This window comes from Talpa occidentalis, unplaced genomic scaffold (assembly GCF_014898055.3).
Source record: "Talpa occidentalis isolate TD23 unplaced genomic scaffold, MPIMG_talOcc4v2.1 talOcc4.9, whole genome shotgun sequence".
Taxonomy (NCBI): Eukaryota; Metazoa; Chordata; class Mammalia; order Eulipotyphla; family Talpidae; genus Talpa; species Talpa occidentalis.
In genome coordinates, this window is record NW_023605305.1 from 80,068,162 (window position 1) to 80,081,265 (window position 13,104).

At 43.8% G+C, this 13,104-nt stretch overlaps 1 protein-coding gene across 1 annotated transcript; it reads left to right on the plus strand.

Moving 5' to 3' along the window:
- The first annotated feature begins 594 nt into the window (after window positions 1–594).
- On the plus strand, window positions 595–11,480 carry LOC119236865 (uncharacterized). Its single transcript, XM_037500815.1, has 4 exons — window positions 595–732; window positions 1,991–3,835; window positions 4,138–5,175; window positions 11,454–11,480. The coding sequence occupies exons 1-4, from the start codon at window positions 595–597 to the stop codon at window positions 11,478–11,480; spliced, it is 3,048 nt and encodes a 1,015-aa protein (XP_037356712.1).
- Window positions 11,481–13,104: the final 1,624 nt, after the last annotated feature.

Below are 13,104 nucleotides of genomic sequence, written 5' to 3' on the forward strand. Positions count from 1 at the left end.
TGCAAGCATAATCCCAAAATGACCATTCTGGCCGGAAGCACTTGTTGGAATTTAACCTTTCAGAGAATCTCCTTGGCCCGATGCGAGAGACTGCTCGCCTCCTTCCCCACTTGAACAATGTTCATTAGAAGACCGAGGGCTGTTCAGTGGCGTCTATTTAGTGCCCTTCATTGGTTAAAATTATGCCTTACTGCTTTGCTTTCTGGCACTGCCTCCAGGGTTTCCTAATCACCCTTCCTTTTCATTCTAATCATGAGAATTTCAACAAAGCAAGTCCCACCTGGAGTAGAGGAAGAGGCATGTAAACATCTACCATATATATTTTGGCTTTCAGGAAACAGCCACTTTTTCTAGCAAGAGACACAGAGTTTGCACCCATTTCCCACAGTAGCACCCGATATTGGGAACCTGATTTTGGTTCAAAGGGATTGAAGGGTATGGTTAAGAAGGGGCTCTAACAAAGAGGGGTCACTTTCTAAACTTCTTTTCCTGACAGAAGGGCCACTTGCCCTCTGAAAATGCTGTCTCCTGGTCTTCATCTTAAATACACACAGAATTTCATTTCTTCTTTCAGGTTCACCTGTCTTTGTCAAAATGGCTCAACTCCTGCGCAGCATACTCACCTTGATCGAAGTGTTCCAGAAATATGCCAAAGAGAATGGGGATTGTACCTCGCTGTGCAAGAAGGAGTTGAAGCACCTGCTTTTGACTGAGTTTGGAGATGTCCTCCGGGTAAGACGCATAGATTTTTGGTCCCATGGAGTGAAATGTAAGTGACACTGACACTTACACCCAAGACTTGATTTTTTTTTTAAACAAACAATTGGTGGATTCTTTCTGATTTCCTTTTTTTTTTTTTTAAATTTATTTATTTATTTATACAAGCACTGGGTATAGTCAGAAGCGCGGGAGTGTGAGAGAATTCACCAGAGCCAGAGCGGGGAGCACAGCAGGCAGAAGGACCGAAGTACACTGCTGAGGGGAGCAGCGGGCGGCAGGAGAGGTCTGCGAGCCATGTGGGACCCTCCTCTGGAGCAGCCGGGGATTGAACCGGCGCTGCAGAGGCTGCGGGAAGCTTCACAACCCAGCACTCAACCGCTGTGCCACCGGGGAAGCCTAAGACTTGATGTTTTTATTTGCACATGTTCTTCCTGTAACTAAAAGAATTTCCTTAATACTTCTCTCCCAGCACACATACACACAGGCATACTATGTGCACAGGCAGACAACATGCTCACACACACACACACATACACACACCTTCTTATACTTGCGTTTGAGCAAGTAGAAGTACAGCTTCAAACTGAAAATCATTTCTCACAAGAAAATGTGAGATGATATATTGATTTCTATAGTTTAGTACTATCTACACATCTTATTGTTCATTCATTCATTCATTCATTCATTCAATAAAGAGTTGTTGAGCACCTGCTCCATCACTAGGCATTGGGGACTTAAACATGAATAGAACCAGTCTCTTCCCTGCAGGATTTCACAAGATGGTGGGAAATGAGTATATATTTACTTATTTATAAGTAATATAAATGAATATAAATAGTATATAAAAAATTAGAATATTGCATATCAGGGGATAGAATAGCTTCTCCCAAATGACTCAAAGTAATTATTGCCAGAGATGATTTAAACAAGTGTATCTACTTCCCTGCAGTTATAGTCTTATTGCTCCAGTGGGAGGAAGTACTGAGAACCAGCTGCTCAAAGCCAAGAACCCAGCCTAACCCACTTCAGATTAATGGTTTCTCACTCAAGGTGGGGGGAAGGAGCTAATGGACTGAATGAACTAGGGCATGGACATTGGCACATATGTTAGTATCCATAGGAAAACATCTAATTTTTCTCTTTTTGATTTTCTTATAGAAACCAAATGACCCAGAGACTGTGGAAACCATCCTGAACCTCTTGGATAAAGACAGAAATGAACGTGTTGATTTTCGTGAATATCTCCTGTTGGTGTTCCAACTGGCCCAAGCCTGTTATCATCAGCTGGATGATGGGTCATGTGGAGATAGCAATTCTCAACAAGAAGAGGAGAAGGAGGGAACAAGAGACCATGGGTTTCCAGGAAATACAAGCAGACAACAAAGACAGAGGCATGAAGAAGAAAGATGGGACTCCCACTATGGTCAGTCTGAGAGACAAGAGAGGGACTCACGACATGGTCAGTATGAAAGACAAGACAGGGGCACCCACCAAGGTCAGTCTGAGAGACAAGAGAGGGACTCTCACTGTGGTCAGTCTGAGAGAGAAGGAAGAGATTCCCACCATGGTCAGTCTGGGAGACAAGAGAGGGACTCCCACCATGGTCATTCTGAGAGTCAAGATAAGGACTACCATCATGGTCAGTCTGAGAGACAAGGAAGAGATTCCCACTGTGGTCATTCTGAGAGCCAATATAGGGACTCCTACCACGGTCATTCTGAGAGGCAAGGAAGACACTCCCACCATGGTCAGTCTGAAAGCCAAGACAGGTATTCCCACTATGGCCATTCTGAGAGACAAGGAAGAGACTCCCACTGCGGTCAGTCTGAGAGACAAGATAGGGATCACCACCATGGACATTCTGAGAGGCAAGGAAGACACTCCCACCATGGCCATTCTGAGAGACAAGGGACAGACTCCCACTGTGGTCAGTCTGAGAGAAGAGATAGGGTCTCCCACCATGGTCATTCTGAGAGACAAGGAAGAGACTCCTACCACGGTCAGTCTGAGAGCCAAGGGAGAGATTCCCACCATGGTCAGTCTGAGATCCAAGATAGGGACTCCCACCGTGGTCATTCTGAGAAACAAGGAAGACTCTCCCACCATGGTCAGTCTGAGAGCCAAGGGAGAGATTCCCACCATGGTCAGTCTGAGAGCCAAGATAGGTACTCCCACCATGGTCAGTCTGAGAGCCAAGATAGGGACTCCCACCATGGTCATTCTGAGAGACAAGGAAGAGACTCCCACCATGGTCAGTCTGAGAGCCAAGATAGGGTCTCCCACCATGGTCAGTCTGAGAGCCAAGATAGGGACTCCCACTGTGGTCATTCTGAGAGACAAGGAAGAGACTCCCACCATGGTCAGTCTGAGAGCTGGGATAGGGTCTCCCACCATGGTCATTCTGAGAGACAAGGAAGAGACTCCCACCATGGTCAGTCTGAGAGCCAGGATAGGGTCTCCCACCATGGTCATTCTGAGAGACAAGGGAGAGACTCCCAGTGTGGTCAGTCTGAGAGCCAAGATAGGGTCTCCCACCATGGTCATTCTGAGAGCCAAGGGAGAGACTCCCACCATGGTCAGTCTGAGAACCAAGATAGGTACTCCCACCATAGCCATTCTGAGAGACAAGGGAGAGAGTCCCACCACGGTCAGTCTGAGAGCCAAGGGAGAGACTCCCACCATGGTCAGTCTGAGAGCCAAGATAGGTACTCCCACCATGGCCATTCTGAGAGACAAGGAACAGACTCTCACTGTGGTCAGTCTGAGAGACAAAATAGGGTCTCCCACCATGGTCATTCTGAGAGACAAGGAAGAGACTCCCACCATCATCAGTCTGAGAGCCAAGATAGGGACTCCCACCATGGTCATTCTGAGAGACAAGGGAGAGACTCCCACTGTGGTCAGTCTGAGAGACAATATAGGGATCACCACCATGGTCATTCTGAGAGACAAGGGAGCGACTCCCACCATGGTCAGTCTGAGAGCCAAGATAGGGTCTCCCACCATGGTCATTCTGAGAAACAAGGAAGAGACTCCCACCATGGTCAGCCTGAGAGCCAAGATAGGCACTCCCACCATGGTCATTCTGAGAGACAAGGGAGAGACTCCCACTATGGTCAGTCTGAGAGACAAGACAGGGACTCACACTGTGGTGAGCGTGGGACAGAAGAAAGGGACTCTAGCTTTGGTCAAAGTTTAAATCATAAATCTAGTAGCAACCAGACTAGAAGGCAAGGATACATCCTTGCCTTAAATCAATATGAAGAACAAGTGCAAACTTCTGGTTATGGCCAGTCTGAAAGGCTTGGACTACAGTCGAGCTATGGTCAATCTAGAAGACTAGGGGAGGACTCTTATTCTAGTCATACAAACCAACAGGAAATAGGGTCTTATAGACCAACTGGGAGGCTGTGTCAGGAATCAGGTCTTGGCAATAGATATGGGCAAGAAACTGATTCTCAATATGGCCAGACAGTCAACCAAGCCCAGAGTTCCCACTATGGTCAGACAGAAAGACAAGGCCTAGGATCTCAGTATGGCCAGACAAACAGACAAGGCCAGAGTTATGGTCAGACAGACAGACAAGCCCTAGGATCTCAGTTTGGTCAGCCTGGCAGACAAGGCCAGAGTTATTGTTATGATCAGACAGAGAGACAAGGCCTGAGCTCTCCATATGACCAGAAAGACAGACAAGGTCAAAGTCATTGTTATGACCAGACAGGCAGACAAAGCCAGAGTTATGATTATGGTCAGACAGACAGACAAGGCCTGAGCTCTCCATATCACCAGACAGATAGACAAAACCAGAGTTATTGTTATGACCAGGCAGGCAGACAAAGCCAAAATTATAGCTATGGTCAGACAGAAAGACAGGGTCTAAGCTCTCCATATGGTCAGTCAGCCACAGGGGAAAATAGGCAAAACAGGTACTTCCAAGAGAAAGAGGGATCTAACAGAGACTCGTATGTTGAACAACCAGGGAGGTCTGGGATGCAAAGTCAACAGACTCAAGGACATAGATACCAGCCTAGCGAAGCACAGTGGGCCAGCCACCAGGCCTGGGGGAGTGAGAAGGATAGCTACCTCCCCCAACACAAACTTGTGGCACAAATCCAGCAAGAAAGGCCATCATGCAGTAGTGAGCAGGGTCACAGACAGACCCAGACCAGTCAGAGTTGCACTGTGGGGCAGAGCCAGAAAAAGGAAGAGCAAAACCATCAAAACTGGGGTAAATGTGGTCAGGAAGGTAAGGAAAGTCCATGTGAAGCACGAGGCAGGAAAAGCCATGAAGAACAAAGCCATCAGACAAGAGGTAGGCAAACCCACAGAGAGGAAGAGAGCTGTCAGACAAGGGGCATGCATACCCATGGAGAACAAAGCCATCAGACAACGGGCAGGCAAACCCATGGAGAACAAAGCCATCAAACAAGGAGCAGGCAAAGCCATGGAGAGGAAGTGAGCTGTCAGACAAGGGGCAGGCAAACCCATGGAGAACAAAGCCATCAGACAATAGGAAGGCAGATCCATGGAGAACAAAGCCATCAGACAACGGGCAGGCAAATCCATGGAGAGCAAAGCCATCAGACAAGGAGCAGGCAAACCCATGGAGAGGAAGATCACAACTGTCAACAACAGAATAGGCAAACCCACGAGGAGAAAGAGAAGTACCAAGGGTCCCAGGGCCAACAATCCCATGGGATAGCACAAGGGGGCTGTGCTGACAGAGAAAAATTCCCAGGTTCACAGGGAAGGGGCAGTGGGGTGAGCCTCCACCCACTCCAGAGCAGTGGGAAACCCCAAATAAGAGAACAGAGTGGAAGCCAAAATCCCTGGACAGCTGTCGGTGCCAACCCCCTCTATGACTACGTGCAAGAGCAGAAAGCACAAGGGCACGAGGCTATGCATCAGTGCTGAAGCTATAAGAAGCCAAGGGGAAAGAATTCTCTGTGTCAAGTTCATCTGTTTAAGAGGCTTAAAATACATGACTTCCTCCTCTCCTGTGTTCTATCTACATGCTAGGATGCTTTGGGGAGCTAGTATTCTCTTTTAGGGCATTTCAGTTCTTTGAGAAGCAAGCAGTTCTCAGGTGGTGAAAAGTGGGTGAAAAGTGGGTAAAAAGTGAATGGTAAATTGGGTGAAATAATCAGATCCCAATTTTGATTAATTTGGGGATTTAAACAATTTCTTAGTTTTCCCTCCATGTAAGTGGGATATGGATGGATCATTGAAGGGTAGAAACTTCTCCCAAAAGTTCAGAAACAAGAAAGGTATTCTGAAGATATGGAGTACAAGAAGAGGACACCTGGACTTTGGTGAACTTTGGCTCCTATGGATGAAGCATCAGGAATCACAAACCTCAGACTGTTAAGTAAGATGAAACACCGTGAGCGACTAGTTGATGGAAGAGCCAGAGACCTCAGAGGGCATCTCTGATGTCATTAACACCTCCCCTGCCCAAGCTCCTATCCCTGATCAGAGGTCCTGTCTACTGAGCTCCTATTACTTGAGCTAACTGATCTGATTCCTACTCAATGCCTTTCAGTTTCTGATCATATAAAATAGAGAGAAAGCATACGTCATCTGTTTGCAGAGTCCAAGGAGCCAAAATTGTCAGTCCATAGCTCCTGGGGCTGAAAACCCTTCACAAGAAAATCTATGGAATTGTATTAAATCCCCAATAAATGATTGGTGAGCAAGGAACTTGATGATCCTTTTCCTTCTTCATGTAGAGCCATGCTATCTTCACTTGTGGGTCATTTCCCCATGAAGAAGACTTCATTTCTGAACTTCTACACTCTCTTTGATCCTGGAGTTCCTGGGCACTGAAAAAATAAGAATCAATATTAACCAAAACAAAAAACAAAAAACACACAACAGAGTCAAAAGGAACTTATCTAAATAGTTCCAGCAACTGTGCACTCCACAGGGGAGTCACAGTTGACCTTTCCCTCCCCACCCCCATTTACCTCTACATTGAAGTGGTCATTAAGTTTTGCAAACTCTACATCCTCCATATCTCTTGAATCTCTTCCTACTTCTTCATCTCCACTGCCTTAAACTCCCTTCTCCTTAGTGACTCCTCTGTGACTTTAGAATAAAATTCACCTTCCTTAGCATGGCACAAAACCCCTTTTACTCTCCGTCCCAGCTGTCCTACCCAGCCAAGTCTCACACAAGGTCCCTCCCAGGAGCATCTGATGCTCCAACCATGACAACTTTGCCTTTTCTTAGTACGCCATGGTCTTTCGTTATTTGTAACTTTGCATATACCATTACATAACCTGAAGTATTTCTCTCCCTTATCTGCCCGACAAAAACCGAGGTATCCTCTGTGTCCCAACTAAACATCACATCTTCTGAACAGCCTTCCTAGACACTCAAGCACCCCTTTCTCTATGTTCCCACTAACTTCCATTGTATCATTTATTATACCTTCTATCATAATTATCTCACTGACAAATTGGGAATAAGAGCATAATCTTATTCAACTCTTTGGCACTTAGTATAGCCACTGCATAATTTATTGCTTCTTGAATAAGTAGGCAGATAAAGGAAATTAATCTGACTTAGGAATAAATTCATTCGAATGTTTATTAGGTCTCTACAGATAAGGGAGTTTGAATGAGACCTATTCAATTGATGAAATAGTAACCATTTCATATAGTTTAAGCAAAGGGGGATTTAATGCCTAGAATTATAAAGATGGGATTATTAAAAATCAGTTGGCAATTTCTGGAACTATTGAATTCAATACATCACCAGTGCTGCAGCTGAGGAATCAGAAAGTTGGGATCTAGAAGCTGCTGGTATTGCTGCCAAACTGCCTGACATCCACACCTCCATTACCTTGTTTTCCAAAAAAAAAAAAAAGGCAAATTCACAGAACCTTCCAAATATCATGTAGATATAGCTAATTGGTAAAATATAATTCACATTCAGGACCTAGGTGCAAAGGTGTCTAGGAAATACAGGCATTAATGATGGATTCTGAGTGCCATTCAATCATATTTACCACAGAAAGGATATGAAAACTCACAAAACTCCTCAAGAAGGTTATACTCCGCAAGAAATACATGTACAGCAAGCAGTCATTAAACAAAGCAAGAGATCATGAATATTAAAAAAAAAATGCCATTAAGGCACCATGAGGGGTGTAAAGTGGCTCTGCCTGGAGGGTTGAGAAAGACTTTCATAGAGGAAAACTTCTAAGCTAGGGCCATGGCCCTGGGGTAAAGGGGACAGATAAGAAGATCATGGATTGTCCTGGACCTTAAGCTCAACGGTGAAGGCCATATTTTGACCACATTTTAAAGGACATAATTGTGAATCTTCCTCGCAAATGTTCTCTATAACTTAGACCCTCCCCAGAAAGCTTAAACCAGAGAGTGGAGAATAAACCCAAAGGTAAGGGTCTCAACATCTGGAAGGTGCTCAGGTTCATGGAGACTTTCAAACAGTCAGTGGAGCAGTGAAGGGTGGGATGACTTCAGGTAACCTAGGAAGAGGGAACAGTATAAGTACAACATGGAGAAGGAAAGTCCAGGGGTTTTCAATGAAGCAAAAGATCCATACATAGAACACTAATGAGAGAACATAGATAAAGTCAAAGCCTGAAAGGCAAATTGAGCCACATCAAGAAGGACCGAACATCCACTATGAAGAGTTTGGATTTTTTTTCTTTTAGTAGTAGTATTCACAAAAGTTTTCTGGGCAGAAGATGAGAGGATAAGACAAAATACTGGCAGAAGAGATGCTCGGGATGGAGAGAAATATGTAAATGTGGAGTTAGGTAAATGAAAGGACCCCATCACAGGCACAGCATATGCCCCCACTGCTCTTGGAACACAGCAGACTGGTGGACTATTCAGGCATTAAGGTCATGAGCCAAAGATCAGAAGGGAGGGACCACCTTCAAGAGGGTATGAAAGGAGGAGGAAAACATCCTAACGTGCTACAGAAGTGGCTCTACAGCTGGTTTTTAAAAAATGGCAGCTCTCCAGATCTAAGCCAAAGAGCAACTTTCTGAACTTCCTTAACTGAAAAGTTCAAACAGAAGACCATACCCTTAAGCACTGTCTCTATTCTAGAATTCTGAGAGAATTGTGCAAACTGTGAAGCTAATTCATAGTGCTTTCTCCAAAAATAATTAAATCAGAAAGACATCATTCCCTTGGAGAATAAAAATCTTTACTTCACTGCAGCCCCTCTTCCCTCTCCTTGGGACTCACTCCTCAGCCACCTTCTCTTCTTTTCTAACTACTGATTATTGTATCCAGTTCTGACTTTAAATATCATCACTATTTCAGAGACTGCCAAATCTTACTCCCCAGCCCTACCTCTTTTCTAAACCCCAGAATCATATATCCAATTATCTCCTTGACATTTCCATTTGGACATCAGAAAGTCCTCAATCTTAGCATTCCAAACAGTACTCTTGACTTAACCTATTTCTCCTCATTGTCCCCACTTCAGTAAGTTGGTGGCACCATTCACATTGCTCAAGCAGAATCCTTACGAGACATTCTTTACTGTAATCCCCCCAGATAAACACATAGGAAGTTCTTTTGTTTCTACCTCAAAATACAGGATAGCCCAAATCCACCATTCCCACCGCCTCCATCTCTCTCCTAGTATACAGCAACAGCCTCCTGATAGGGCTTTCTCCTCCTCCCTTGTAAAATCTAAAGCACATCATGTCCCTCACCAATGTAAAACGCTCAGTAGTTCCTCCCCGCACTGAGCATGTGATCCAATATTCTACCCAGGGTCTTCCTACAGGCCAGGACCCTTCCAGACACTCTCCTTTGCAGTCACTCTTTTCCAACTATGTGGGCCCTCTTTCCATGATTCTAACAAGAGAAGATGGTTCCTACTTTAAGGTCTTTGAAGCGGCAGTTTCTTTTGCCTGAAGTAGTCTTAGCCCCAATCATTCTGTCTCCTTCGTTCATTCAGGTCTCAGTCAACAAAGAGTCATCTCCTCAAAGAAACTTTCTCTGACATTTAACCTAAGAGCTGCCCCACAATCACACACTCTTTGTTCCTCCTGCTATTAGGAATTTTCACGTGGTATTCTTATATTATTGCGGATTGTCTCCTCGCCTCCCCATTATACCCCAGCACTTATGACCCATAAGAACAAGGACTTTTTCTTGTCTGCCACTGTATCCTGTGCATCAAAAAGACTGATAGGCTCGGGGTGCCTATCCAAGGTATGTGTGGACTGAGTGTTCACAAAAGCCCCACACAGTCTGGCTTCCATCCACATTTCCAAGTTCATTTCCCACAATAGATTCCAGCCATCTAGATTCCAACTTAATTGGACAACTTCCCAGTCTCCGTATCCCTGCTTGTACCATTTCCCCACTTAAATGCTCTCCTAACCTTCATTTATCAAAATTCTACTCAGTAGTAAATTAGCAACATCTTCAGGACCCTTCACCAGTAAAGAACTTAACACATTGCACTGAAGTCAGTTCTAAACCCACCTGTTTCCCATACCACGCTCTGAGGTTCTAGAAGACAGAAACTATCTACAGCAGTAAGCACAGTGACTGGTTAATTATATGGAAAGAACCTGAGGTTTATAATTTAAAAAAACTTGTATTTATGGCCTAACTCCACCATTTACTATTTTTATTATCTTAGAATAACTTCTTTATCTCTTTAAATGTTTCCTCATGTGTAAAATAGGGTTTTAAATTCCATTAGTGACTTAAAAAGTAAATTGAGATGACATACACAAAGTGATTAATAATCTGATATCTTTTTGGTTATTTAGCTGACATTTATTATCTTTTCCTCTTTTGCATTATTTTAATAAATGCTTAACAAATGCTAATCTGTAAAGCCCAACTTAAGTGCCAGCTCCTCCAAGAAAACTTCTTTGATCACCCTTGTTCCCAGACAGCAGTAGCGATTCTATTGTCTATAAGCAACATCTGTGGGAACCTCCCACAAATACCCTCTCAGTCTACAGTGTTGTCCATATGCAGGAACAGTCGTCACTCTGACTGTAATCGAAGCTCTTTCCGAAAAATATACACACCTATTCTTTATATCATTGTTATCATCTGGGGGGATTCTTCATATCATTGTATCATCATATCATTCTCAATGATACAAACTGGGTATGTGGTTGTCAAATCAACTGCTACTGAATGGACTCTCCATTGTATCACGACTCCCTCCGTATCTGGCACCCCCATCTGTGTCCGTTGTCCAATGCTGTCTTTAGTGCTGTTTTCATCCATCTGCCTTCCCCCACCAGCTAGGACCCATCCTTTCTCTCTCAGACTTTCTGTGCTCCCTGTCCCATTTATTTATTTTTTTAAAGATTTATTTATTTGTTTTATACAAGAACCGGGGTACAGGCCAGATGCGCGGGAGGGTGAGAGGATTCACCAGAGACAGAGCAGGGAACAGAACAGGCATACTGACGAAATACACTGCTGAGGGGAGCAGCAGGCAAGACAGAAGAGGTCTGCTGCGCCATGTGGGACCCTCGCCGGCTGGCTGGGATCAAACCATTGCCTCAGAGGCTATGGACAGCTTCACAGCGTGGTGCTCAACCGCCTGTGCCACCAGGGGAGGCCCTCCCTATCCCATTTAAATAGAAGTCCTGAGAACCAGGGAATGTCCCCTCCACTACCAGCATTCACCATGACTTATGGGATTCCAGACCACGGTCGCTCTGTTTTCTTACTCCTTGCTCCATTTCTCACTTTGCCTTGCAGTCCAAGCCCAGCAAGTCCTATCCCTAAACTCCTTGAAAGACCAATTCCAAGTTTACCTCCCCTAATCCTCCTTCAGGTGTCTATGGATTTTAATATATTCAGGTTATTCATCGGCATTTTTTTTTCTGAGAGCAGCATGTTCTTCTGTGGCTTCAAATATTCAGTTCTTCCCACCGAAGCTATAAGGTCCTTAAGAAACTGACACATCTCCTATTCCTCTGAGAACCCAGCACAAAATGGGTTGGCATCCATTGTTTGACTAATTTATTGGGAGTCTAATTTCAATTGAGCTATTATGGAGTACCCGCTGTCAAAATAGACTTTTTTTTATTTTGTATATGAAGAACTTGAATTCTTGAGAGGAAAGGGTCTAAGAACATCTATTAAGCACATAACAACTGTCCAAGGGAAAGAGCATGAACCACAAGTCAGGAACTTGATTTCTAGTCCTGCCACTGCTACTGATGTCACATACGACTTTGGGTGATTTTTGTTCCCATGTACTGCTCCAGTTTTCTCATCCTTAAAATGAGGAGTTTTACATAATACACTCTAAAATGTCCCCTTCTACTCTGTAATGGTATGATTTTATAACTAAGCCTAGATGAATCAGTCTGAGTAAGAACTGCAAATATTCTAGAGACTGAAACACACCTTGGAGGCCAAGATAAGGAAAATATCATATGGGACTCTACTGCCATCTACTGACCACTGAATTCCCTGTGTCCTTGAATGTCTAGACAATTTTACAAACCCTGCTAGGTAGGGAACTGATCACAGTATGGCGCTCTCTGTCCAGTGAACAAGTAAGACTTTTGTCATCTGGGCTGGTCACCAGTTTCTCCTACTGCAGCTATTGATGTTAAAGAGGCATACCAGCTGATTGCACTTCATCAGGGTGGAGGCAGGTGGCAAGCTATGCATATAAATAATGATGATTCTGTGTACAGCACTTGCTGATCACCTCACGCACAAAGGACTAAATCAAAAAGTGGTAGAAAGCACCCCGGAGGCTCAAAGGAGGGACAGATAATATGGGGGAGAGGGGAGGAACAGGATAAATATCTTCAAGGTAGAGGCATTTGTCCTGGAGTTCAATAAATGATCAGAATTCAAATAGGCAGAAAAATTTCTTCAATCAATATTGTACTTGTCCTTAAAATGTCATGCTATTTAAATCTCAAAAAAAAATTATCCCTACATCTACCTAGTCATTAATTTTTCCCCTCCTCCTGTCTGCTCCTGCTATTCTCAATCCTCTATGGTGATATTCTAATTCATTCTGCTTATTTTAAAGTTCAGAATTTGCACATCTGTCTTTCACATTGTCTTCCACATGCTTCCCTAAAAACAATGAAATCATCAAACTTAATCATTTATAAGGCTCAACAAGCAATGCTTACTAATAACAGCAGCATTTATATATATATACATATATATAATATTGAATTCAAAACTCACAGATTCATTCATTTATTCATTCATTCATCCAACAAACTGATGACTCCAACTTGCTAAATGCAATGCTGGGCACTAGAAGGGATTTAAAGGTAGGGTATCTGGCATCAAAAAATCACAATCTGTGAAGCAGGAAAATAATCATAATTCCATACAATGGGTCCAAAAGAACAAATAATTGTTTGCAAATACA